This window comes from Gopherus flavomarginatus, chromosome 9, assembly GCF_025201925.1.
Source record: "Gopherus flavomarginatus isolate rGopFla2 chromosome 9, rGopFla2.mat.asm, whole genome shotgun sequence".
NCBI lineage: Eukaryota > Metazoa > Chordata > Testudines > Testudinidae > Gopherus > Gopherus flavomarginatus.
This window is the reverse complement of record NC_066625.1, coordinates 5511017-5535092: the sequence shown is the minus strand read 5'-3', so window position 1 is coordinate 5535092 and position 24076 is coordinate 5511017. Positions and strand designations below refer to the sequence as shown.

Sequence of the window (24076 nt, the reverse complement as noted above, 5' to 3'; positions counted from 1 at the left end):
CCATTAACTTCACTAGAGGCGGGATTTCACCCTGAATTATCTGAGAGCTCAAAATTTAAAGCTTTGGTTTAATAGCTAAATGAAAGTGGAAACTAATTATCAATGGTCATATCTGAGAACTGTTCCAGTAACATGGGGCCTGATCCAAAACCCATCGAAATCAATGGAAAGGCTCAATGAAGAGACATTGATTGCAGCAGACGTATAATATGGAATTACAGAAGGTTTAAAAAAAATTGGATATTCAAAATTTCAGCAAAAATACTTGCAAAAAAAATGTACAGTTGTTTCTGACCTGCTAAGCAAGTGGTTGAAACATTTGAAAAATACTTAATTTCAACAAAATATTTCCCAAAAGTTTCTTATAATTTTGACCACTGCAAATGGAATTAAAGGCATAGGACAAATCAAACCATCTCTGACTAATGAAAGTCATTTCTGCTATGGGACTGAACTATATTAATTCCTTTTAACAAACTCACCTTTTCGCTCAGAAGAGGAAGATCATTTTGATCAATGCAATTCCTCCAAGGCAAAGCCAGATACACAAGCATTTTCTAGGGGTTCAGAGAGAGGACTGCCCTGAGTCTTCTCTGCATGGCCCAGGAATAGTGTAGAAACATCCACTGCTAGAATGTTCTTTTAATTAAAAAAATGAACATGCTTCCCTGAAGGGATTTTTTGTGGGTTTATGTTTCTTTTTTTAGGATACATTTTAACCCCTTGGTAGCCCATGACCCAGCTAGAGCCGGACACACACAAACTTTAGAGAAGTTTAGATTCTGGATCTGAATTTTTCACCTCATTTCACCTCTCTAATGGATTAACCCACCTTCCTCCTAGATTTCAGTTCTTCCTGATGTTTGGAATCCAAATTTCCCCCAATCTGAAATTCATGACTCGGGCTCAGCTTCACTCCAATCTACAGAACTACTTTTCCTCATTTGTAGTGCCAGATTCTCAGCTGAGCCCCAACCCCTCTGTGCCTCCTGACATAAGGGGCGTGTTGGGGGAAAGATAGGTGTTGAGGGGTTATTCCCAGGAGTCTCTGGGTGGCTTAGAGACTGATCATAGGCTACAAAACCTTTCCCCTGTGGGTTGCTGTATTAAATCCACCCCAGTCTAGTTGTGATAGAAACCCCTTTACCAAGAACAGCCTGCTCAGTAAGAAATGAGTGGGTTTGTCTCAGTTCAATCCCTAATAGACAAGTTGTCATGTCACAATAACTAAAGACAAACTAGTCTCTCTTCTTGGCAGACACAACACAGTGGCCAATGGTGTATGGAAACCAATGCCTAAAGGTGGCCAGATCAGGGCTATGACACACTAGTCTAATTCTGGTTGTTGGGTTTGATGTGCTGGTGTTGGTGGCCTGTGATGTACAGGAGGTCAGACCACATAATCTGGTGGTCCCTTCCAGCCTTAAATTCTATGACCAAGAAGGTGTGAGGAAGCAGTGAATACTGGTGCTTGGAGATGTCCCAGTTCCCTGGACAGAGAATTTTGGTTTCCCAGGGTTATCATTCTAGCTGCCATCATGAGCACTGACTTAGAAATGCAAGAACAACCACAAGGACTCTATAAATTACGTAACAAACTGGGGGGAGGGGCAGGTCCTTAATTTTGCATGTTTGTTTCCTTGTTGCAAGGGATGGATGGGTCTCAAAAATCAAAAAGAAATGTTCTGTAATTTATGGACAGCCTCAAATGAGGTTCTGCTGCTCACTTGTGAGAGCTGCTCAACCCCACCCCCACCCCCGCCCAACCCAGAAGTGTGCACTGTTGGCTTTTGAAATGGAATTCCATTGCAAGGAATTTTAGGTTAACAACGGCTTTTCCATATGTCTCCTTATCAGCTTCAGCGTGACCTGTGGAGCACAAATGGCTGAATTTTCTCTTCTTTCAGACTGTTAAGAAGCTGAAGTCTCAAGGGGATCGTTGCAATTTCCAGTGGAACCAGCTACCTTTCCCCACGCTTTCTGTTTTTTGACATGCCGGTAGTTTCCAGAAGAAAGAGTGCTACTAACTACTTCTTAAACTATTATCTCAGAAAATGCGAGGGGCTTTATTCTATTAAGACTGGCATTTTTTTAAAGAGTCCCATTTTTCTTTTCACTTTTAGCTAAAAAGTTTCAGATTGCAGCTCATCCATCTAACTGACATCCAAATCCCCCTGCCCCCACAAAAATACAGAACAAATATCAGTAACCCACAGCTAGGTTATTGGTAAAAGGAAGAGATAAGTTAAACAATGGGCCAGATCCTCTGCTGGTATAAATCAGCAGAACTCTACTGAAGTCAGTGAAGGGACGCAGTGGAATGGTCTCAGATTCCTGTTGCTCTCTGGGGTGTTGCTTCTTGCTTCTCTCTCTGGATCTTTCTCTTCCTCCAGCCTTGTCGCTGACGATGTGTTGGCCAGGCCTGGCATAGCTTCCTCTGCAGTGACACCACTATGGAACTCTGAAGCCAGGAAATGGTGACCAGACAGCAAATGTGAAAAATTGGGACGGGGTGGGGGGTAATAGGAGCCCATGTAAGAAAAAGACCTTTATAGGGACTGTCCCTGTAAAATCGGGACATCTGGTCACCCTAAGTCAGGATTATACTTGAAGGCCAGAAGGAAGAGACTGTTGCTACAGGTCCAGACCTAGTTGATCAGGATGACCCTAAGGGCCAAAAGATTGGGGCAGAAGAGGGGGCTCTTAAATATCCATATCATTATATACTGTTTCCTGTAATTATTCATGAAAGATACACTTTCTGGAAGAAATGTACGAGTTTCACTTAGTGAGTTAACCAGCTTGACAAGAAGGTCTGGCATTTAAGTCCCCATAAAAGTACTTTTTGGACTTAGTTTCTAGCAGATGCTGCCATACAATGTCTAGGGAGCAAGATCTGCAATTAAGGCTCTGGAGTAAAAGTCAGGAGATCGGGGTTGTATTCCCAGCTCTACTTCAGATTTCTCTGTGACCTTGGACATGGCACTGAAAGCCAGATCCAAATGAAGTCAGCGGAAGTTTTTACTAGAGATTTCAATGACAATCAGATCAGTGCCTCATATTCTTCATTTATTACATAGGAATAACAATATTTACCTACCTCGCCAGAAAGGTCTGAGGCTTAAATCAGTACTTTGAGATCCTCAGATGGCAAGCACCATGTAAGTGCAAAGCACTCTTGTGTTGTTACATATTTGAGAAGTTCAGAGTAGTTGATGTTACCCAAGGAAAACCACCTCAAAGCTAACAAAATCAAACAAAAACAACATAAGAAAGATTGGCCACTGTTGGTAGACAGGATACTGGGCTATATGGACATTTGGTCTGACCCAGTATAGCCGTTCTTATGTTCTAAAGGTCTTAAATGTGTACATTGGCAATCAAAACCAAGTTTAGCCTGTATTGTAAGGATAGGAAGAAAGCTGTCAGAAATTGTTATCCTCAGTGAGCTTTTGAGCTGAGATCTGAAAATATTATCTCTAACTTGTGCAGATCTTTGGGTTATTATAAAGGTGACAGCGTTCCATTTTCAACATGTGCCAATGACTTACCAGTAGACCTGAATGATACATCTTAATTAACATTGCTTTTCCCTCACCCTCACCCTGCAACATTCACACAGTCAACAGCCCAAAGTTGCCATGAAACTCACATCAGATCTCATAATCAAATTTGTTGTCCTTTGAATTATTCCTTATCTACATCTAATACACCTGGCATTTTTGGAAATTTTTATATTTTTCTCTCCTCTGTGTGTGTGGTTTTTATTATAATTCATAGGCAATTCCTTGACAGCAACAACAACAAAATCTTGGCAGAAACTGACTTGAAGGAACTATCTTTGTGATGTTCAATGAACTTCCTAGCTACCAATAATTCCAGTTGGCTGGACTTTCTTAAACTGCATCCTCTCCTCTGCAGGGTGTGTAAGTGGTCAGCTCCCCACAGCTTACAGAGATCCAACTGGCTGCGTAAGGCTGCCTTTGAATGAGTACTGCTTGGGAGGAGGGGGAGAGAAAGAAGTTTATTAGTTCTTTTTTCTTTTTTAAAGAAGTTGCTTCTCCCGAGTCTAAATATTTACTGCCGTTTCTAGACAAAAAAATTAATAAAACTATTTGTTAAGCAAGATTCTGATTCCCAATTATTTTGCCTTTGCAACGTTTAAAAAAAATCCAACTTTGTTTGTGCATTCTTATTGCAAACACAATGCCAACAAAGGCTAAATAGACAGCATAATAAATAGCTTCACAATGCTAACATAAAGGCCTTTCTGGTACTGCATACAAAATATAAACTGTGCCATTCCATTATTATTCTGCAGGCCTCGCTGAAACAGTGCAGTTGAAATTCCACCCCCAATGTGCATCTAATCAGCCATTCAGAACCTCTTAATGACTTGTCAGTTCTTTGCCCTGCCATTTTCTGTCCAATTAATTCTTTTATTGTGCACCGGATAAAGGAAGACAAAGGCCTTCCATGCAATAATGAATCATTAAAATTCAGCAGCTCCTCTCTTGTGCTCTTGGCTTCTCACCAGTAACTCAGCCTGTTTTGCATTCGTTATGTGTGTGGTGGTTAAAATTCACTCTACCTCAAACAAGACCTTTCAAAAGACTTAACCCTTTCCAGGATGGAGAATTCTACTATCATATGGCAAATGTTGAAAAAATTTTAAAAGGAGGGAGTAGACTGTGTGTGTGTGTGTGTGTGTGTGTGTGTGTGTGTGTGTAAATTGGGTGTATTATGTATTAATGTCACATATCTACCTGTCAATCACAGTATCGCATGCATGCACACACACACACACACACACACACACACACACACAAAAACATGTATATTTGAGAATGAATGTAGGAAATGATAGTGTGTGTATGTATTACTGTAGGCTAAAACTGTACAACTGCATGCCAGCAGGCTTCTAAGGAGTGGTTAATACATAAATTTGCATTGGTCCAGCTAAGCCACTGCAAACTCCTGTGTGGATTAGGAGTGGCCTATTTCTTGTTCATAAGCAACTGATGCTAAAACGCAGTGAGCCTGGTTTAAACTGGAATCTGAGGCCTTGGCTACACTGGCACTTTACAGCGCTGCAACTTTCTCGCTCAGGGGTGTGAAAAAACACCCCCCTGAGTGCTGCAAGATACAGCGCTGTAAAGCGCCAGTGTAAACAGTGCCCCAGCACTGGGAGCGCAGCTCCCAGCACTGTAAGCTAATCCCCTCGGGGAGGTGGAGTACTTGCAGTGCTGGGAGAGCTCTCTCCCAGCACTGGTGCAGCGACCAGGGGCAGCTCTAGACATTTTGCCGCCCCAAGCACGGACGATCCGCTGGTCCCTCGGCTTCGGTGGACCTTCCGCAGGCAAGCCGCCAAAGGCACCCTGCCTGCCGCCCTAGCGGCGACGGCAGAGCGCCCCCCACGGTTTGCCGCCCCAAGCACGGGCTTGGAGCCCTGGGGCCTGGAGCTGCCCCTGTCCGCGACCACACTCACACTTCAAAGCGCTGCCGGAGGAGCGCTCCCGCAGCAGCGCTTTGGAGTTTCGAGTGTAGCCAAGCCCTGAGTGTCCACACAGCCTTTTGCACAGGTTTAACTACATGAGGACAAAATCTCCACTTCACGTAGAGCAGTGCAACGCTGATGTAGACAAGCCCTAAATCCATACTGAGGCACTGTGGTCACAGCCCAGTGAAGTCAAGAGGGGTCCACAGAAGTGCTGGATCTGAGCTGTAAAGAGAATCTTCTCTTCAGGTGACTAAATACGAACTGGGGTGCCTAACTTTTAGCAGCAGGAGCAAGATTTTCAATGGTGTTTAGATGACTAAAGATGCAGGCAGGGGCTTAGTGGGATTTTTAAATGTGCTGCACAGGTTTTGGTTATAGATACTGAGGGGCAGATCCTTTGCTGTCAATTGTCATAATGCCATTGACTTCGATGCAGCTGTTCACAGCAGCTGAGGATCTGCCTGTGTATCTCATCTTGCTATAAACCTATCACCAGGAGCCCTGGATCTACGGTCTAAGAGTTTATGTGTACTTATATATGAGAAAGAGAATAATTGATTTTCTGATTTCAGTTTGAGAGCAAGTATTAAGCCTGGGCTATATAGTTTTATTGGAAGATATTGCTTCTCCTTTTACTTCTCAATTAGAAGGTTCTTAAGGACAATACACTTTGTTTCCACCTAAACCACAAACCCAGCTTCTACAGAAGCCACAGCCCCTGTGATGAAATCAGCACTTAACCTTCACTGCAAATGCACCGGGAAGCCCGTTGACTGAATGCTAGAAACCCTTTGGCCCAGCATACTGCACCTGGGCCAATCGTGTCACTAAGCCTGAGTGGAGCAAAGAGTCAGAACAATCATGCTTGGAAAACCAAAGGTTTGGGTCACTATTGTTTCACATCTGTTGGAAGCTGGGGTAAGAAAAACAATCGTTGGGACTCTGTTGCTTGGTGGCTGGGAGGAACTAGCTGGAAATCCATGTTGGTCTGGCAGGTAAGGCAGGGACTGTTCTGCCAGCAGGACTGCAAAAGAGAGAAGCGATTTGTCATAGGCAGTAGTTTTCAGTAGGGACTGTGGTATGGCCTATCGGGTCCTGTTTTCTGCTCTGCCGCTGAATCACAGGGGAAAGCACGTTGCCTCTGCAGGCCAGGTTTTGCCCAACTTCATGTGGTCATGTACCCCTGTGCAGAATGGACTTAACACACCATCATTCTGCTTGGGTTCCTTTTACCTTAGTTCACATTCACTTTGCCCAGGTGTAAATAATGACACCAGGCAGTGGTGAATCAGGATTTATGTGCCTCAGTTTCCCCATTGGTAAAATAGGAACAATATTTTTCCGATGTCTCGGGTGTGTAGTGAGGCTTAGTTCAGTAATGCACCTTAGGGGCTACGGTGATGAGCTCCACTGGGCTGAATAAAGCATTGTGAGAATCTAGGCTGACGTCAGCATAGCATGTGAGTGCAAAGTGGTGTTTAATGTTGAGCTTGATGCTCTGTGAAGAGCATCGATGAAGGTGCTGTTTGCTCCCAAAGAGAAGTCTTCTATAGCAGCACCAAGGATAACCACAATTCCCAGGGCTTTTAGTTCCTTGAAGATTAAGGTACAGGCCACGAGCCTCAGTTTAGCCAAGACAATTCCAGGAACAAGATGCCAAGAACAAAATCTTAGTTGCAGAAGGCATCTGTCTGCCCAGTGTGATGCTGTTATTGGACCATAGGTTAATGATGTTTCTCTGGCTAGCTCCCGAGCTGTGTGAGACTTAGTGGGCCAGAGTCTCCTCTCACGTACATTGGTTAATTTCACTGGCTGTAGCACCACTGATTTTCATGGACTTACTCTTGATTTGCATCAGGGTAAGCAGCAGGAGAACCAGGCCCAGTTACCTTGATCTGCAGGGATCTGGACAAACCTTTCTTCTGGTTTTGTGTCAGTGGGGCACATGCACCCTGTGCCCCTCTTTCAAATACCCCCCAAAAGAATGGCAGCATTCCGCACTCCCTTTGCACAGGTGTAAACACCCCTCCACAAGCTGTGAGGGGCGGAGAGGAAGGTGCAACAACTCCACCAGCAAGCCCTGTTTGGAGCAGTGCTGAGCTTGTCTCAGAAGCTGTTCAAGTTGCCAAGTCCTTTTTGTTTGGGGGTTACAGCTTTTTATTTTGCCATAATAGGAAGGTCTAATTCCTCCACATCTGGCTAGTGTTTTGGTCTTGGCTTTATTGCATCATGCCTTTGCATATACAAAATTGTGGCTGATGCTTCCCCTGCACTTTGCATTGCCAACCCATTTTTCAGGGATTGAGTTTCATGGTCACGCTTGCTTCCAAAACTGCCTCGGACTGAAGAACATAGGACATGCCACACTGCGTGGCACAGACCAGGAAGTCCAATATCCTATCACTGAACATGTCCAGAACCAGCTGCTTCAGAGGAAGGTGCAGTCAGATTGTGCAGGTCCACTCTGATGATATCATATGCCAGCCCGTGCCACAAAGGGCTTTCCCATTTGCTTTGCCTTAAAACCCACTTTGCCAGTGCTCAAGGTCCAGGGTATAAGATGAATAGATTTTTAAGGCCAGCAGAGATCATTAGATCTAGTCAGATCTCCTGTATGTAACAGGCCATGGTATTTCATCCAGTTACTCCTGTATTGAGCCCAGTAACTTTTGTGTGACTAAACTGTCTCTCCCAGAAAGGCATTCAGGGAAGTGTGTTCCAAAGACTCATCATCTTCACTGTTAAATGGCGGTGCAGTGTATTTCAGGAGGGAGAAAAGAGAATAATAGAGAAAGCAGGTAGATGGATGTGGGGTCAGTCAAAATGGGACTGCTTCAACACCAGTGCTGCCTGCTGACGGGCACCACAGAGCAGCGTTGCTGGGCTGCAGCAGGAGTTCTGAGAGCTAGGGACTTTGGTCCGCCCATAGGGCTAGGGAACTGAATGGGTGATGTCAGTCTGTGCACTGCTGTCAGTCTCTGTACTGCTTCTTTAAATGGAGGAGAGTCTCTCTCTGCCGGCTGCAGAGGCAGCTGTAAAGCATCAGGCAGTTTGTGCTTCGGTTCAGGTGCAGACTGTTACCTGGTCAGGTGAGTCACAGTGCATTCTGTCTTTCGCTCTCTGAGACCTGGAGCTTGCCCTTCCTTCAGCACAGCCCGTATGTGCCACTGTTGTCATTCAAAGCATTACAGCACTAGGAAGGTGGGTAATATTATCTCCCTTGTGGAAAATGAAGCACAAGGAGAAAAAGTGACTTGCCTAGGGTCATCCAGTCAGTTAGTGTCAAAGGCAGAATTAGCTCCTAGCTCTGAATTTCAGCCTCTGATAGGCTCACGGCCATAGTAATTATTGAAATATGACTGCAGTGTATCTAAAATTTGAAAAGCTCAATTCACTGCATTGATTAATCTGATGATAGAAAGTCAGTATTTTAAACTCTGGCATTATTAAATCTTAAAAAAAAAAAAAAAAAAGCCAGTCATCCTGCCTATAGCAACAAGTTGGAACAACGTTTGGTAATAGGACAACAGTGTAACAGAGGGTGGAAACTGTCCCATTCTGTTTTCTTCCTCCTTTGAGAAGCATCAGTCTCCATTTTGCGCTTTCTCTCTGCACAATCTGCAAATGTTGCTGCAGAGCTAAATCCATGTTGTCCAGGGAGGGCTGTTGCCAGTTCTCAGGGTGTTAGAGCAAGACTCACACTATCTGGTATTTTTCTTAAATCCTCAGCCCCTGGAGTCAAGTGACCATGTGAGAATCTCAGCTCTTTTTTTTTTTTTTTAATTTGGAATGTTTTCAGCTCTGGGGGTTGCAGAAATAAGTTTGAAACTGTGCACCTCCCTCCCCACAAACAGAGGATCAAAAGTCAACAAGAACCCTGCATTTATTATTTTTTATATTTCATTATTTCAGCTAATCTCTTGATTTGGGGTGGGGGCTGACTTCATGACTTTTGAACATTTGGAGTTGACAATTTTGGGTTCATCTCAGTACTTTTCAAAAGGGTCATGCTCCAGCACCGTTTTCCTGAGTCAGTGTAGCAGCAGCCTGAAAAGCTTCTGCTGGAGGATCTGAATGTTCTCTCCTGATGTAACAATATCACTCCTTCCAACTGTGTTCTCCTGCTTTGTCTTGCTTAGCTGTCTGAATCTCCTCTCCTGCCCTAGTCAAATCCCTTCACAAAACTTAAAGGGCCTGATTCTCCTTTCTTGCACTGGTAAATCTGGAGTTACTCCATTGAGGTCAATGACCCCAGACCTACGGCTGCAACCCAGAAGCACGCAGTACAGCTAGGATGGTTGTGTGCGAAGGTGATTTTAAAGCACCCTTTGCACTCCGCTGATTCCGATTTAGCTATGCCATCATAAATCAGGGCAGCCTGTGGAGTACTCTGAACAGTGCTAACTGCCAATGGCCCCCAGGTGCTGCCATAGCAGCTGGAGGTTACTGATGAACAGAGAGATACTGGCTGCATCCTCTTTTCTCCAGCCATGCTTCTATGCCCGGCATGGGGGCAGGGGAGTTAATGTAGGCACCTGTGTATAGAAGTGATCAGCCCAGGCTGGCTTCCATGGCACCAGGTGGCCCGGAAACTCTGTGCCACTAGATTTACACTGGTGTCAATCTTCTGTGAGAAGAGAATCTGACCAATCAAGGCTAAGAAACTCTTGGGGGGATGTGGGAACCTTAGTGAATGTGCCGGTCTGTTGCCTTTAATGTCACAGCAAATGTCCTGACCCTCCGGAGGTCTGAATAACCAATGGAAAATCAGATGCCAAAATGGTTCAGCCTGTTTGCTGGTGTGACCCTATGGCACATGATCTTCTGGCTGAGGTTGTGCTTTTCTGCTTGTGAATTACCTCTGCCCTACTTAGTCCTGGACTGCCAGGGAGCTGGCTGGCATTGCCAAGTCTGCCAATTTGAATGCCAGTGGCCTGTGTTGGCCTGGCAGTGGCTTGAATAATATGCACGCTGCAGCCCTCACTTAGTTCAGGTTTTTTCTGCAGTTTGTGGGGAACATGCAGACAGAGGACTCTCCTCCTGTGGCGATTGCAACAGAGAGAGCCATTTCTCCACACCTACCTTTCAGTCTTTTGCGAAACCTACATGAAAACCGACGACTTTGAGTGTTCCTCAAGGGAGACCAAGGAATTATGCAATTTGAGGGCAATGTAGGACGTCATATTTTTAGTGGCCTCATCGATGCGGACTTTGTTCGCCCAAATCCAAGCTTCGCAGTCCTTCGGTAATCCGGACAGACTTACGCATACATCTGCCCAAAGTATTCATTTGGCGGGCTGTTTGGAACAGGCCAGCGTTCAAAGGGTTAAAAAGGGAATGAGCGAAGCCTTCTTTAGGAAGGTTGTCCCTCCGCAGAGTGCTTTCTATTCAGCCCGACCATGATCTCTGAAGCATTTAGACTGTGCAGAAGCCCAGCCTCCCCTCCCCTCCCCGTACGTGCACGTAAGGGGAAAGGGTAGAAGAACCATCCCTAGGGACATTTAATACAAGCCTGGACAAGGCAGTGCAAAATATACTGTAGGGTGCACTGCTATACAGGAAGAGGGTGTGGGCGTAGGGTAGGTGTGCAGATGTGTCCCTCTTTAGAGAGGGGCAGGGATCTCTTCCCAGTTTCATGCCTCAAAATGGCCAGGGGGGAAAAATCTCCCCTGGATTCAAAAAGTGTCTTTTTAACAAGTGCTCATTGCCCATTTCCAGTTACCCACCACGTGGTACAATCTCAAATCAAAAGGGAAGGAACCATAAAATTCTGTGTGACTTGCAGGAGCTCATCCACTCCCCTTATTTTTAGGGAAATTTTCTACATCAGATTCCAACATCCAAGAAATGCTCTCACGCCAGGGCACTCCCTTCCCCTTTTGTCTTGGGCCCTCGTGTCACGCCAGAGTGACAATCCCAGAGCAGGGCTGAGGAAAAGCTTGAAATGTGGCCCTCACTCGTCTTCAGGGCTTGCAGATTTGTTGACCTGTGACTTATATGAAAAAAACCCACCTCACATAGACATCTTTTTTATCATTATTATTATTAAAATTGAATGCTGTCACAGAAATCTTTGACTGGAGACTTTCCATTTCTTAACCATAAACTTAATACCAAACAGTAAAAAATGTGCAATGAAAGCTGATATCATTCCCGGAAAAATGATAATATAGAGGACTGGAAGGGACTTTTTTTTATGATCTAGAGAAATGTGGGTATGGTCTATAAAACTAATTTCCTCTTTCTTACTTAATGGTACATTCTGTCCAGCTCAGATAAAATAGCAAACATTCATTATTGTCAGTACAAAGAAATGAGGAACTTGTATCTTGTTTTTTCCTGTGATTAACTCAAGAACTCTTTACTGATGATAATCTGAGGTCAAAATCTGATCTCTGTTACATCTGAGCTCATTCACTTCACTGGAGTGGCTCCAGAATTACAACTGTGTAACAGACGTCAGAATTTGGCTCTAGGTAGACAATGGTCTTCAGAGAGCTGAGTTGAACTACTGCCTCAGTCCAAGTAACTTCTGCTCGTTGCATTTGCATGTAAGATGAGATAAAAGAAAGATCTGAATAAAATATATATAAACCACAAATCAGTAGAGCTTTCCGAGGAAAATAAAAGGTGCCTATTATATCTCTGTGTGTGAATCTAGGTACGGGTGCTCTGAAAAGTAGCCATTTGAATATACTATTTTGTATAATTCACTAGGAATAAGTAAGCAATCCCATGAATTTAGACTGTCTAGCAGCTTGACGAACAACCATCTTGCAATTTCTTTGAATTGTATGTGGTGTGAATATTTTTTACGCTCTGGGCTGACCAGGAAGATATATATATTCAGTATTAGATATTCACAGTTAGAGCTGCATTGGTAAATTATGACTGGTTATGTAAGTCACATGGTATTGTTTCACTCCTTGAATAGATAAGTGGTTCAGATACTCAAAGGTATTTAGGTACCTAACGCCCATTAATTTCAATGGCACTTAAGTGCCTAAATCCCTTTGAGGAGCTCAGCCACCATAACTTATAGCAAGCACTTTGGGTGTGAATATTCATGAGTATAAATTTGAAATTTGCCTCCTGCAAATATTAGTGAGACGAAACTCAATCCGTGAAATGTTTTTGGAAACCAAATACCAAAGGGGCCCAGAACACATCCCAACACATTTATTTAAATGAATATTTGTGGAAAAAATGTGGCATTTTCCTGGTTTATTAATTATCACATTTATTTTCCTGGTTTACAAGATTTTCCAGGGTTGCCTTGAAACCAAGTCTATAGCCCGTTTCTGTGATTCCCAGACAGAAGCTTTTGTGAATTCCACAGGTTTCCAAAAACCCTTCTTCCCAGTTAAGCTCCAGCCTGAAAAATCTTGCCCCAGTTTGCCTAAACTAGTAGTACTAAATTGAAATATTTTTTTTAAAGTCACAAAATGTAACTGTTTTAATGACTGTATTTAAAAAAACCACTACACGGAACATATAATTTTGTTGCTGTCGTAATTAAGAGGTATTTACAAGAGCTCACCAGGCAGACAACAGAATCTTTTACTCTTTAAAATTCCTATATACTGTATAGAACAAAATGACTTTGGTTTAAAACCATGGCATTCAATCCTGCAAATCTTTACTCATGTGAGTATTTCCACTGAAACCCTTTGGATGACTCTGTATGAGAAAGGGTTACTCAATTGATTAAAGATTTCCAGACTCAGCCCCATCTTCTCTAAATGCTGGTAAAGTGGCAGGAGGAGAGGGGGGAATTCCCTGGTCATTGTTATTTCACTTTAATTGCAACTAAATCAGTTCTTTCTCTAGTGTTGTTTTCCGAGTTTTTTTTTAATATAATGAAAAAAACACAACACGTGGTTGATAAAAAGCAAATTTTTTTTAATTTTATCAAATTGATCTGTACAAAAGTTAGCATTGCTTAGTCAGAAGCTAGTGAACAGAACAGATAAGTAACAGCTGAAGTCTTTCAAACTTTATACAGAAAAATAGATTGCATAAAAATGAGTTTTCTGTAACTTCCCTCCCCTCCCCACATCCCCAAAAGGAAATATGTAAAAAATACTTTTAGAAAAAGAGTAGGAAACATAGAAAAAGTAAAAAGAAGATAACCTCTGAAATGTGTTTAAGATTTACAAAGTTTTTAAAAGGCACAAGTTACCATAAAATAGATGGTTATTATATGCTCAGCATACAATGGAAGAAGTAGAAATATATCAATGAATATTAGCCTAAAACTAAGTACCTAAAAAAATTTAGTGGAGAAGGTTTTAGTTTCACAGCTTGATGGATGACATCTGGTCCCTAGAAGCCAAAATTAATGTGGACTAATTTCTCATTAAATTACACCTTTCTATAAACTAGCCTTGGTTCTGAAAGTGTACAAAAATTCAGTGATGCCTTCAAATCCAAATTTAATATCTTGAAAGTAGCTGGCAAGGAAAATCCCCATGGTCCTGAACCTTTTTCCAATCATTTAGCCATTGAATTTCATTAGTAACTTTTGCACCAAGCCCATAACTTTGCTTTCCCACCCCCCCCAAGCCCTTCCTTATATTGTTTTAAATTTGTGTGTCAATTTCATATTCGTGACTGGTTGTATGTGACATACCGATTATTTCAGCCCCTCTCTCAAAACACAATTCTGCAGTGGTTAAAAAATATATATTCATAACACCATTTTATTGGATCATCTCCACTATTTTTTTAAGCTTCCTTCTGCCCCATCTTTAAATTTTTTTTAAATTCTACTTTGTACACAAAAATTACTTCATTAATTAAAAAGATAAAATAATACAGAACATAAATACATATTAAACAGATTTCCAAAAAACCCCCACCAAACACTTAAGCTTCCAAAAATGAATGTCAACTACGCCAAACCTTGCTTAGAAGAACTCTTGACTAAAACACACACCTCAGACATTTAATTGGTTGGTCCTAGCCGACTCGGATATGTTCCCACAAGATCGTTACATGGAATAGCTGGAATTTTTTTTTATATATTAATTGGTCCTAGTGAGTTCTTGCCTCCAAGGTTGGTCTGTATCTCACATTGCAATAGACCCTTAAAGTCTTGTACATTTTTCCATTTTTGCACTCAGATGTTCAAAACTAATAAGTTCGCTTCAGTCCTCACAGAGGAGTCAAATAGTTTTGTCCTTCATTTATTCAAAAGGAATTTTCCGTCCGATAGGGTTTGTTTTCATTAAAGAAAAATAGAACTCTGTCTTTTAAAAGTTGGGAGATTTCGAAGCAAGCGGACATCCAGTCACAATGAAGAGTGTTCCCAGTGGCTTAGCAGGCACTTAGGAAATTGCCACAGCACTCCACTTTGTTTTTCCTTCATTCCTTCATTAGTGCATATAGTTTTGGGAAGGCCTCCCAGATTCCTTCCATCCTCTAAGGCCTCGTCAGGGTTGTGTAGACCGGCTGGTCCCAGTTAGCAGTGGGGCTGTGAGCGGGAGGGATGGACAAGCCATTCAGGATGGGTGTGGCGTAGGGGCGCCGTGAGGAATGGAAATACGGATACTGGTAAATGCTGGAGGGATACCCGGAGTAAGGGTTGTAGTAGTTAGAACTCTGGAGGTCTGTATAGTCGCACTGCGCGCTGGAGAAAGAGGCAGCCGCTGTAGTGGCGGAAGCCGTAGTGGCACAAGCCTGTGCGCTATAGGATCCATACTCGGAGTGAGTTGGAGACCCGTGGGATTGGTCGCTGTAATGACTTGGGCTGAGTTGCTCCGTTTTGATGTGTGGTCTCTGCTGGCTGGTTTCATTTAAAGTAGGGGACACAGAGGGTGGGCTTTTGTGAGTCCAAACTTGGGCCGCTCCAGTGGTGCCGTTGGCTGGATGGGAATAGGACGGGCCGTAAGACCCTGCTGAGGAGTTCTGCCCATGGTCAGCGGGCATGGCAGAGTGGCCATTCAGAGGCAAATACTGGTCAAGCTCACGTACGTCAAAGGTCTCCATGTTAATGACCTCGCTGCTCAGTTCAGAGATGTCCACATTGCTGAAGTCTATGTTCTGACGGCCGCTCTCCACTAGGCGGCGCCCCTCGTGTTTCAGCTCTTGCTTGCTCCCATGATGAAGATCCGTTTTAGGGGTAGTAGGAGGGGTGGGTGGTCCATGAGTTTGCCCTAAAAAGACAAACACATTTTTAAAATTAAAGGATCTGATGGCTATTTGGGGGGAGGACAGGCAATCTATCATCTTTTTAGCTATTCAGAAATCAAACGCTGGATCTTTAAATAAAACATTGTATCTAGAAAACACGTTAAAGAGGGGCGGATGTCACCATAGCTACTGAGCCAGATCCTCAGCCGGTATAAACTGGCTTCAGTGGTACTATGTTGATTAACACTAGCTGCAGATTCTGTTTGCACTGGACGCAGTAGCCACTGAGCCCAAATTTAATACTTTTGTGAAGTTACGGCAGAAGTACTCCACAAAATCTTTGGAGAGGCAAAGACATCTAAAACTAATTCCTTGACCAGAAAATGCAACTGAGTTTCACGTCAATGGAAATGGCTCAGACTTTCTTTACAAGGCAGTAAATAAAACTCTTATTCTGTATATAAAAACCCATACTAGTGCAAACTTAAAGAGAAGGGAGCGGGGGAGGAAAATCTCACAGACAGGATTCATAATAGAGAGAACAAACACGTCTGAAATTACAGGACATTAGCAATACTTTTGGAATCTGTCAACACTAAAAGTTTGCCAATTCAAAGCTCCACTTCAGAATCCAGAAGGGTTGGAATTGAATTAGTCTTGATCTCTAGGGCTTGTTCTTGAGGCATCTTCAAAAAGTTACCAATTAATAACTAACTCTGATTCTATCTGTTAACTCTCCCCCCGCCCTGACCCTGCTGATACATTAGTAACAGTTTGAAAATATAGATTCGTTTATTTTCTAATAAATAGGACTCAGCCCTGTCAATGGATGTTCTTGTATCACACACATTACCAAGATATCTGGGACCTTCCACCGTGTTCAAGGCAACTGCTTAGAGTATCCCATTATAAGGTCCCAATCCTGCAAACACATGCAGGCTTCCAAGGGCTATTTGCAGTAGTTAAGTGTGTGTGGAAGCGTTATCAGAGCGAGGCGTGAAGGCAGGAATTTTCCCTTTTGTTTATTCCAGAACCTGACTGTTCTTTGCAAATTTCAAGAAGACACAGTAAGAATCCAGACTCCTTACCTGTGTGATCACTGTGATGGTGAGAATCTCCCACTGCTCCTAGCCCTGTGTCTGCTTTGTAGATCTGACTCCCTGCATGCTGGCTGAGCTCGGCTCCCGAATCAGAATCACTCTGGCCAGCTTTTACACTTTTCCTCCTCCGGGGCTGGTATTTATAATCCGGATGATCCTTCTTGTGCTGAACCCTGAGCCTCTCGGCTTCTTCCACAAAGGGACGTTTCTCATTTTCACTTAACAAACTGTTTTATATTTTAAGAGGGAAAAAAAATAGTAAATTATACGTTGCTTAAAAAGCAAAACTACAAATGCCTATAATCATGTTTTCCAACATTCTATCTCTAGCTACAGGCATTGATTCAGCAAACCAATGAATTAAAATCACAAAATAAAGTTTTCACTTGTAACAAGTACAATTTGTTTTACTTGTTGCATGTATTGCAAATATCAGCTAAAGAGCTGTTAAAGCCTCCTCACTGGATATTGATAACAGGGCAAAACACTGTTTTTTACTTTAAATTTAATTCCATATCCTGCTCCTAAATATTATTGCTAGATTTCACATGTAAATCATGCTGCACTAATATGACTTAATCATTTCTGATCATCTCCAGTTCTGTTTGAGTGCTTGTCGCTTGCGAAGAACCAAGCAATATAAATGAGCCTATTTCATTTAAAGTTTTTATTTTCTCTGAAGCTCCTCTTTGAAAACTTCCTGCTGATACTCAAACCGTAGTTGTTTAATGTAGGAATACTGCTCATCAGAACAAATGCAGGATGTTTCTCTTTGTGTGTAATCGTAAATAACTAATTAAAAAAAATCTATGATGGACACAAAGAAAAGGCGTATATAGTCTGACTTGCCAAAGGCAGCATTTGAAAGCATTAAAAAATTTCTCAACTAGATGTTTTACAGTAAACTCTTAGTACTAGACAAATAAAGTTAAACATTAAATAAATGTGGAGTATATAAATACATTTGTGTAGAGAGAACAAAAAAAAGTATGAAAACAGTAGCTGTCTATTAAAAACAATATAAAAGGTATAATTGCGTTACATAGTTCATTGTAAAGTTGGTTAAATATACAAACTAGCAAGACAAATATTACAAAAAATCCACTGTGAAGTTACAGCTAAAAAAACCCCAAACATTTCCTTGTTGTAGAACTACAATCAGAGAATCCACCCACCGTAAAAAGTTGGAGGAGGAAAAGGAGCAAGACAGACAGAAATCTCAGAAGTATTTAATTATGATGCGGGGCGCCAAGAAGAATCCTGCACCCAGTTTCTTTTAACAGTCCTTTCATTGCTCTGGACTGCAGTGAATTCTACCATAAGGCAGCTACATGAAGCACCCAGTTCATTCATTAGTAATCAGCTCTGCTGAAGAGAGACTCAAGAGTCTGGAAGTTTGAGAGCGTACTACAACGCAACCATCACAGACATGCCCTTTCATGGGGAACAATCTACCCCAGCTTTGGCCATTCCTGCCGAATCAGAATGAATTTGGTTTGTCTGTTCATGTCACTAGTCTCATCCAAAGATAGGAATGCTCGGAAGGTCCAATCCTGCTCCCATAGGAGGCTGTGGCAAAACTCTCATTGACTTTGATAAGAGCAAAATGGCAAAACTCTCGCTTATTTAAACAGGAGCAGGACTGGGCCAATGCTTCATTCAAGCAAAAATCTGACTGGTGTCTTAAAATTAGGCCTTTCATTAGTATTTCGTAAGAGGGACCAAAACCTGAATGATAGATTCATCATTTGTCCTTTGCTACGCGTGGAGCCCAATCGCAATCAGTTCATTTTTAATTGTCCAAAGTCTCACAAGAATGTTTTGGTCAGGGGAAGAAATTTACAGTAAAAGACAATTCAGTACCCTCTTTTTCAAGGGTCCCCAGCTTGAGAGATCTGTGTCCCATAGCTAGGTCCAGCCTGAAAAATTCCACCAGCGGCTAACCTTCTGGATTTATCTAAAGCACTTCAACTAGCAGAACTCCTGTTGCTTTTTGCTAGGATATTTCCCCCCACTATTACTGAAGAAAGCTCTAGGTCCGGTTGTTCAGGAACAAGGTAGCTGCAGGTAACTTTGGCCCCTTGAGTTCTTGGGACAGTCTCTCTATCCTGTCTTTGTACCAGTACAGACAATTCTCCTCTGCTGCATAAAACAGGACTAAAACCCCTTACTCTAAAGTGCAAACATTGTAACCCAGACCCCCTGAGCACTCCGGGAAGCAGTGAGCTCCTTTACTAACATATCACAGGTCCTTAGGTAGGGACTCTCCATTCTGCCTCTTGTCCCATTCTCTGGCTTTCTTCAATGATTACTCTGTTCAAGTATCTCCAAAAAAAGGAAGGAGGTAGAAGCCCCGTCTTTTGAGACTTTTCAAACTAGTTTGGCCTTGGCCACCAGCAACTGTAGGGGGACAACTGTGTCCTGAAGTAGAGATGAACCCTCTGCATCTTAAGAGTCTATAATTCTACAGTAAAATGGTCTAACTTTCACTCACTAGATTCCTGTGTCTGGTTTTAACCCCCACACCCCACTCAGTATGGTGCTGTGAAAAACTACTCCAGACAAGAAGTGTTGAGGAGGGTGTGTGCATGGTGCACGTGTGAGAGTATAGTCTGTGTGTTTGTGGACACTGTGTGGGTGCATCATGCATGTAGCATAATGCCTTCTGTGTGTGGTGCATACATGGTACACATGTGATGCATGCATCCTTGTTGGATGCATGTGTATGTGGGTTGTTCGTGATGTGTAGGTGCCTGGTGCATGCACAAGCCGTGCTCGGGTCATATGTGGGTATGCTGTGTGTGGCACATGTGTGCACGATGCATGTTGTCTGCAGCATGTGGTGCCGATGTGCACGGTGTGCGCGTACAAGCCGTGCCCGGGCCGGGTGTGTGAGGCAGGCTCTCTCCCGGAGTGCAGCCCCCAGCTCCGGTCCCCTCGCCCCAGCCCGGCCCCCCACTCACCGCCAGAGCTTGCCCAGGGTCTTGCTGAGCTCGGCGTTGTGCAGATGCGGGTACTGGTCGGCCAGCTTCCTGCGGGCGGCCTGCGCCCACACCATGAAGGCGTTCATGGGCCGCTTGACGTGGGGCTTGGCCTTGAGCGATCCATTGCCCCGCACGGGCATGGGCACCAGACTCCAGTCGTACCCCTTCAGCACCTGCGACACGGCGTCCCGGATGCAGGCGGGGAAGCGCTCGTCCACCTCGGCCGGCTCCCCCTTGGGGCCGGCGGGCGGGCGCGGGGCGGCGGCCGGCGGGGCGCAGCCCAGCCCCTCCGAGCCGGCGGGGGACAGGGGCGAGTCGGAGTCCGAGTCCATGTGGGACATGGAGCTGGCGGTGCCCGCCGGGCTGCAGGGCGGCTCCAGGGCTTTGTCGTGCTCCTCGGTCATGGTGAGCATGGGGGAGGGCGAGCAGCGGGGATGCGCTGGGGGGCACCCAGGGCAAGGGACCGCGGGAACCGAAGGGGGGCAACAAAACACCCGCAGGGTCCCCGTCCCAGCGCAGGGCGCCTCCCCGGGATGCAGCAGCGCCGGCCAGATGTGCCCCAGATGTGCCGCAGCTGCGCGCCTCTGCCTCCCTCTTTCTCGCTCCACCGCGGCCGGCCCGGCGCGCTCCGCTCCAATGCGAACCTCCGGCCCCTGGCCACAAGTTTCTTTAAGCAGAGGGCGAGCGGCCGCGCCCACCGCCCCCGGCCCGATTGGTGGGACGGCGCCGTTCTCATCTGCATCCCTGGCCCCGCCCCCTCCTCTCTTAAAGAGACAGCGTCTCCCTTTCCCCCTTTATTATGGTTTGCCTCGCGCCCCACCTGAGAGCTCGTGGCTGTGGGCTCCTGCGCGTGTCCTGCTGGCTTTTAGGAAGGCAATGAGCCCCCCTTGTAAAGCGAGGGGCGGGTTGGCTGTTGTCTGGCTCCTTTTTGGTTTCCCACTGCAGGAGGAGTACAGTTACCTGCGGAGGTTTTGAAGAATATATTGATTTGCTGGGGGGAGGGGAGAGGTAGGAAGTGGCTGGTTTGATTCATTTTAGTTCTTTGCATCCCCTGAGCGGTAGTTTCGGTTGCAAAGGCTCGAAATGCTGCAGGCTGGCTTAGCACCCGGCACCTCCAGAAAGCAGGGTCCCCCTCTGCTCCGCGGGGGCTGGAATTGACTTTAATTCTATTCCTGGGGGACTTTTCAGTGGCGCTTCTGCTGGTGCCCTTGACACGGGCGGGCAGGGAGCCTAGCTCCACGCATGCCCAGGCTAAGGCATGCTCCCCCCCCTTTTATCCTCATCGACACAAGTGAAAGAGCAGAAGGGGGTTTGTTCCCTCCTGTTGTGAGAGTCCCTGGTTTTAGCCACTGATCTGTGCTCGTTGCGTGTGTGTGTGTGTGTGTGTGTTACACAGGGGGCGGGTTACCTGTCGATTTCAGAGTGAGAGTATGTTTTACTGTGAATTGTAGACCCTTCCGAAATCAAACTCATCACATCTGCCCACCCCACCGCCGACCCCCCAAAAGAGCTGGATATAAGATATGTAGGAAGAGGTGCAGTATCTATTCTGCCGTGCTGGATTTGGAAGCTAAGGCAGCCATAAGAAACGCTGTAGGAGCAAGTTGAAAATGCAGGCTTGTTTGTTTTGAAGAATATTACCCTTGGGTTATCAATGATCACATCCGCAGAAACGACGTTTGCATAAGAAAGCTGCAGCTGTGGGAGAGAATGCAGCGTGTAGACGGCAGGAAAAATGTGTTGAGGGACGTTTGGAAGGTTAAATGTGTGTCAGGGGGCCATTTGCAACGCTGGCATCCTAGCCGAGTTGGCAGGAGGATGAAGGGTTAAATTATACCTGGATTGCGGCTTAAATTCAGTTAATTACACTCACAGGACTCCAGGAGAAACTCAGCGAAGAGTTGATTGGCACGGAGTGCGAAACGGATCAGCAGAGAGAGTGGTTCTGGCGTGTCTTTGGGTGCAAGATGGACAGGGTCAGTTTTTCTCTAGAAACCGGACCTTGGCAGCTTCAGGCCCTTTTCTTAAAGAAAGATCGCCCGGTTGCAAAAGCTTCCCTGGTGAAAATGGATCGATCCGTCCAGCTGCTGGTTGCAGGGGAGAAATCAAGCCAAACGCGAATGAATTGATCTTTTAAAGGTTGAAAGGTGCGACGGTCTGATGTGTGTTTACAAAGGGAGCGACTCCTGTTTACAAAGAGAGAGAGAGAGAGGTGGTGTGTGTGTGTGTGTGTGTGTGTGTGTGTGTGTGTGTGTGTGTGTGTGTGTGTGTGTGTGTGTGTGTGTGTGTGTGTGTTGGGGAGGGTGACTAATTACCTTTTTTTTTTTTTTTTGCAAAGTTTGAATGTAAACTGCATGCCAGGGCTGCAGGAAAAGCTGGGTTCATGCCTATGCACCACACAAATCGCCTTCTAATCGTTATTTTTAAAGCACGGATGCCTACGGTGACGCTTCAGACGGCTGGTTCCGGAACCAGGGCATTTCGCATCTGTGCAGCAGAAAAACTAGGCAGGTCGTTTATTTAAACACGACAGTAAATATTAACACGAGTCCCAACGCCGAATTTAGAAACAAAAAGCCACCGCTAATTGCAACCCCTGGCTCTGTGTATAGGCAAACCCCTGGAGCAGCTAATTAATGTCCTCAAACAAGTGCTCCGTTTAGAGGGCTGCTCTCTGGAAACAAACATCGTTTTGTTGCTAAATCTGTATCTTTTGGCGCTTCTCTGTCCTATTTCCTTCTTTAATATTTCCTCCTTCCTGACTGTAGTGAGCCTGTAGCCCTCAGTATTATACCTGCCCTGGGAAAGTGAGATTCACTCGTCTCCGACAGATACACGGAAAGGAAACGTGACTGTGCACAAACCTTTGAACGTAAGGTGTTTTCATGTTCCTGAACCTACAGTGAGAGAGGGAGCGGGGCGGGGAGCGTTTAGCTGTTGAAACACTGTCCTCCTGCACGATTCCTTAAAATAAACGGCAGATCTTGATTTCCAGACGTTGCGAATTTCAGGGAATTCACACCCTGGTGTGTTTTCCAAAACTTTGCCGGGTTCTTTGGGAACTTGCAGAAGAACGGAGGCTGTATTTGTGCCACCTCCAGGAATATGAACAGTCCAGTCAAAGGCCCTGCTGCTCGCCCCAGCTTGGTTCATTCCAACTCGAAATAATAATAATAATAATAATAATATTTCTCTTTAGGACAAACTCATTCTGCTAATATAGAATCCAACTGCCATTCTTGGTTAGCTATAAGGGAGAGTTTTTCCCAAAGGGTTAGATCACCTTGGATGTCTCCTCCTATTCTGTTGTGGTTGCTTGCTTGCTTTTTTCAAGTAAAAAAGCAAAATAATCCATGGATTTGAAAACAGTCATGTCACTTTAAAGGAATCTGTTTATTTCAAACGTTTCCTGAATTTGAAAATTTTTTTTGAAACATTGAGGTTCTCTCTGTTCTCCTTCCATTGTTGGTCTTTGATCTGCACAGACATTGTAAATGTTCCTTAAATCGTTATCCTCTTTACTGAGTTTTGTGTGAAAAACTAATCTTGAGAGCAGAGAAGAAAGAAAGAAAGAAAAAAAAGAAAAACTCTGCTAAATTATAAGTGTTCAGATAATATTAAAGTAAAAATTATGTCCAGGGTATTAAACTGCTAGTATCATTAAAGAATAGCACGCTGAGATTGTATCTGGTAAAATATTCCTATCTGCTCCCTTTTTAAGTAACAGGGAAAGTGTAAAATTACATTGTGTTGTTATGGTTAAGGATTTTTGACCATGTTTCTCTCTGTGTGTATACACAATGTATAATGTATATATGTGAGATCTCTGTGTTTGTGTGTATGTACATCCACAAACATATAACATGCATACACACGCTATGCGGACATTATAAATGAGCTGGATAACATACACAAATCCCTGCAAAATCTAGTCCATGCCATGACCCATAGGTCATGCTTTAGACATTTCTGGGGCGTGTTTAAAGTTAACTTCGAGTTATCCCGAGAAGGCTGCTACGCCTACTTCTGTTTCTTGTGCTGTATCTTGTGGGGCTAAACTCACGGTCCACAGTTAGCCACATTTCTCTATACATATCAAGTCCATGTCCCCAGTTCTGCTCTGAAATCCCTGCATCTGATTCTGAAATGACTTGAGGGCTAGTACCAGATTGTCACGGGTTACGATTTATCCTTGTATCGACACTAACTATTCCACTGCAGGCAAAAACATTGATAGACTTTCGCCTTATCCTGGTATATTGTCAGAGACACGGCAAAGAGTTTGACACTGACATAGTCTAATCACGCTGGAAACTATGGGACAACAACTCCCTCTCTCCCTCGCCCCCATCCGACAA

At 44.3% G+C, this 24076-nt stretch overlaps 1 protein-coding gene across 1 annotated transcript; it reads right to left on the bottom strand.

The window, feature by feature from the left end:
- Window positions 1-13432: 13432 nt before the first annotated feature.
- Window positions 13433-20338, bottom strand: SOX8 (SRY-box transcription factor 8). Its single transcript, XM_050967276.1, has 3 exons — window positions 19698-20338; window positions 16723-16961; window positions 13433-15657 (listed from the first exon to the last, which is right to left on the bottom strand). Exons 1-3 carry the CDS (start codon window positions 20129-20131, stop codon window positions 14924-14926), a joined length of 1407 nt encoding a protein of 468 aa, XP_050823233.1. The 5' UTR covers window positions 20132-20338; the 3' UTR covers window positions 13433-14923.
- Between the last annotated feature and the right edge of the window lie 3738 nt (window positions 20339-24076).

Bases quoted from the DNA above. Each gene is read 5' to 3' on its own strand.
- SOX8 (XM_050967276.1), bottom strand. From the start codon at position 20,131: ATGCTCACCATGACCGAGGAGCACGACAAAGCCCTGGAGCCGCCCTGC. The intron at 16,962-19,697 runs GTGAGTGGGGGG...AATATAAAACAG, and splicing joins ACCCTGGGCAAGCTCTGGCG to TTTGTTAAGTGAAAATGAGA. The intron at 15,658-16,722 runs GTAAGGAGTCTG...TTGTCTTTTTAG, and splicing joins CCATCACAGTGATCACACAG to GGCAAACTCATGGACCACCC.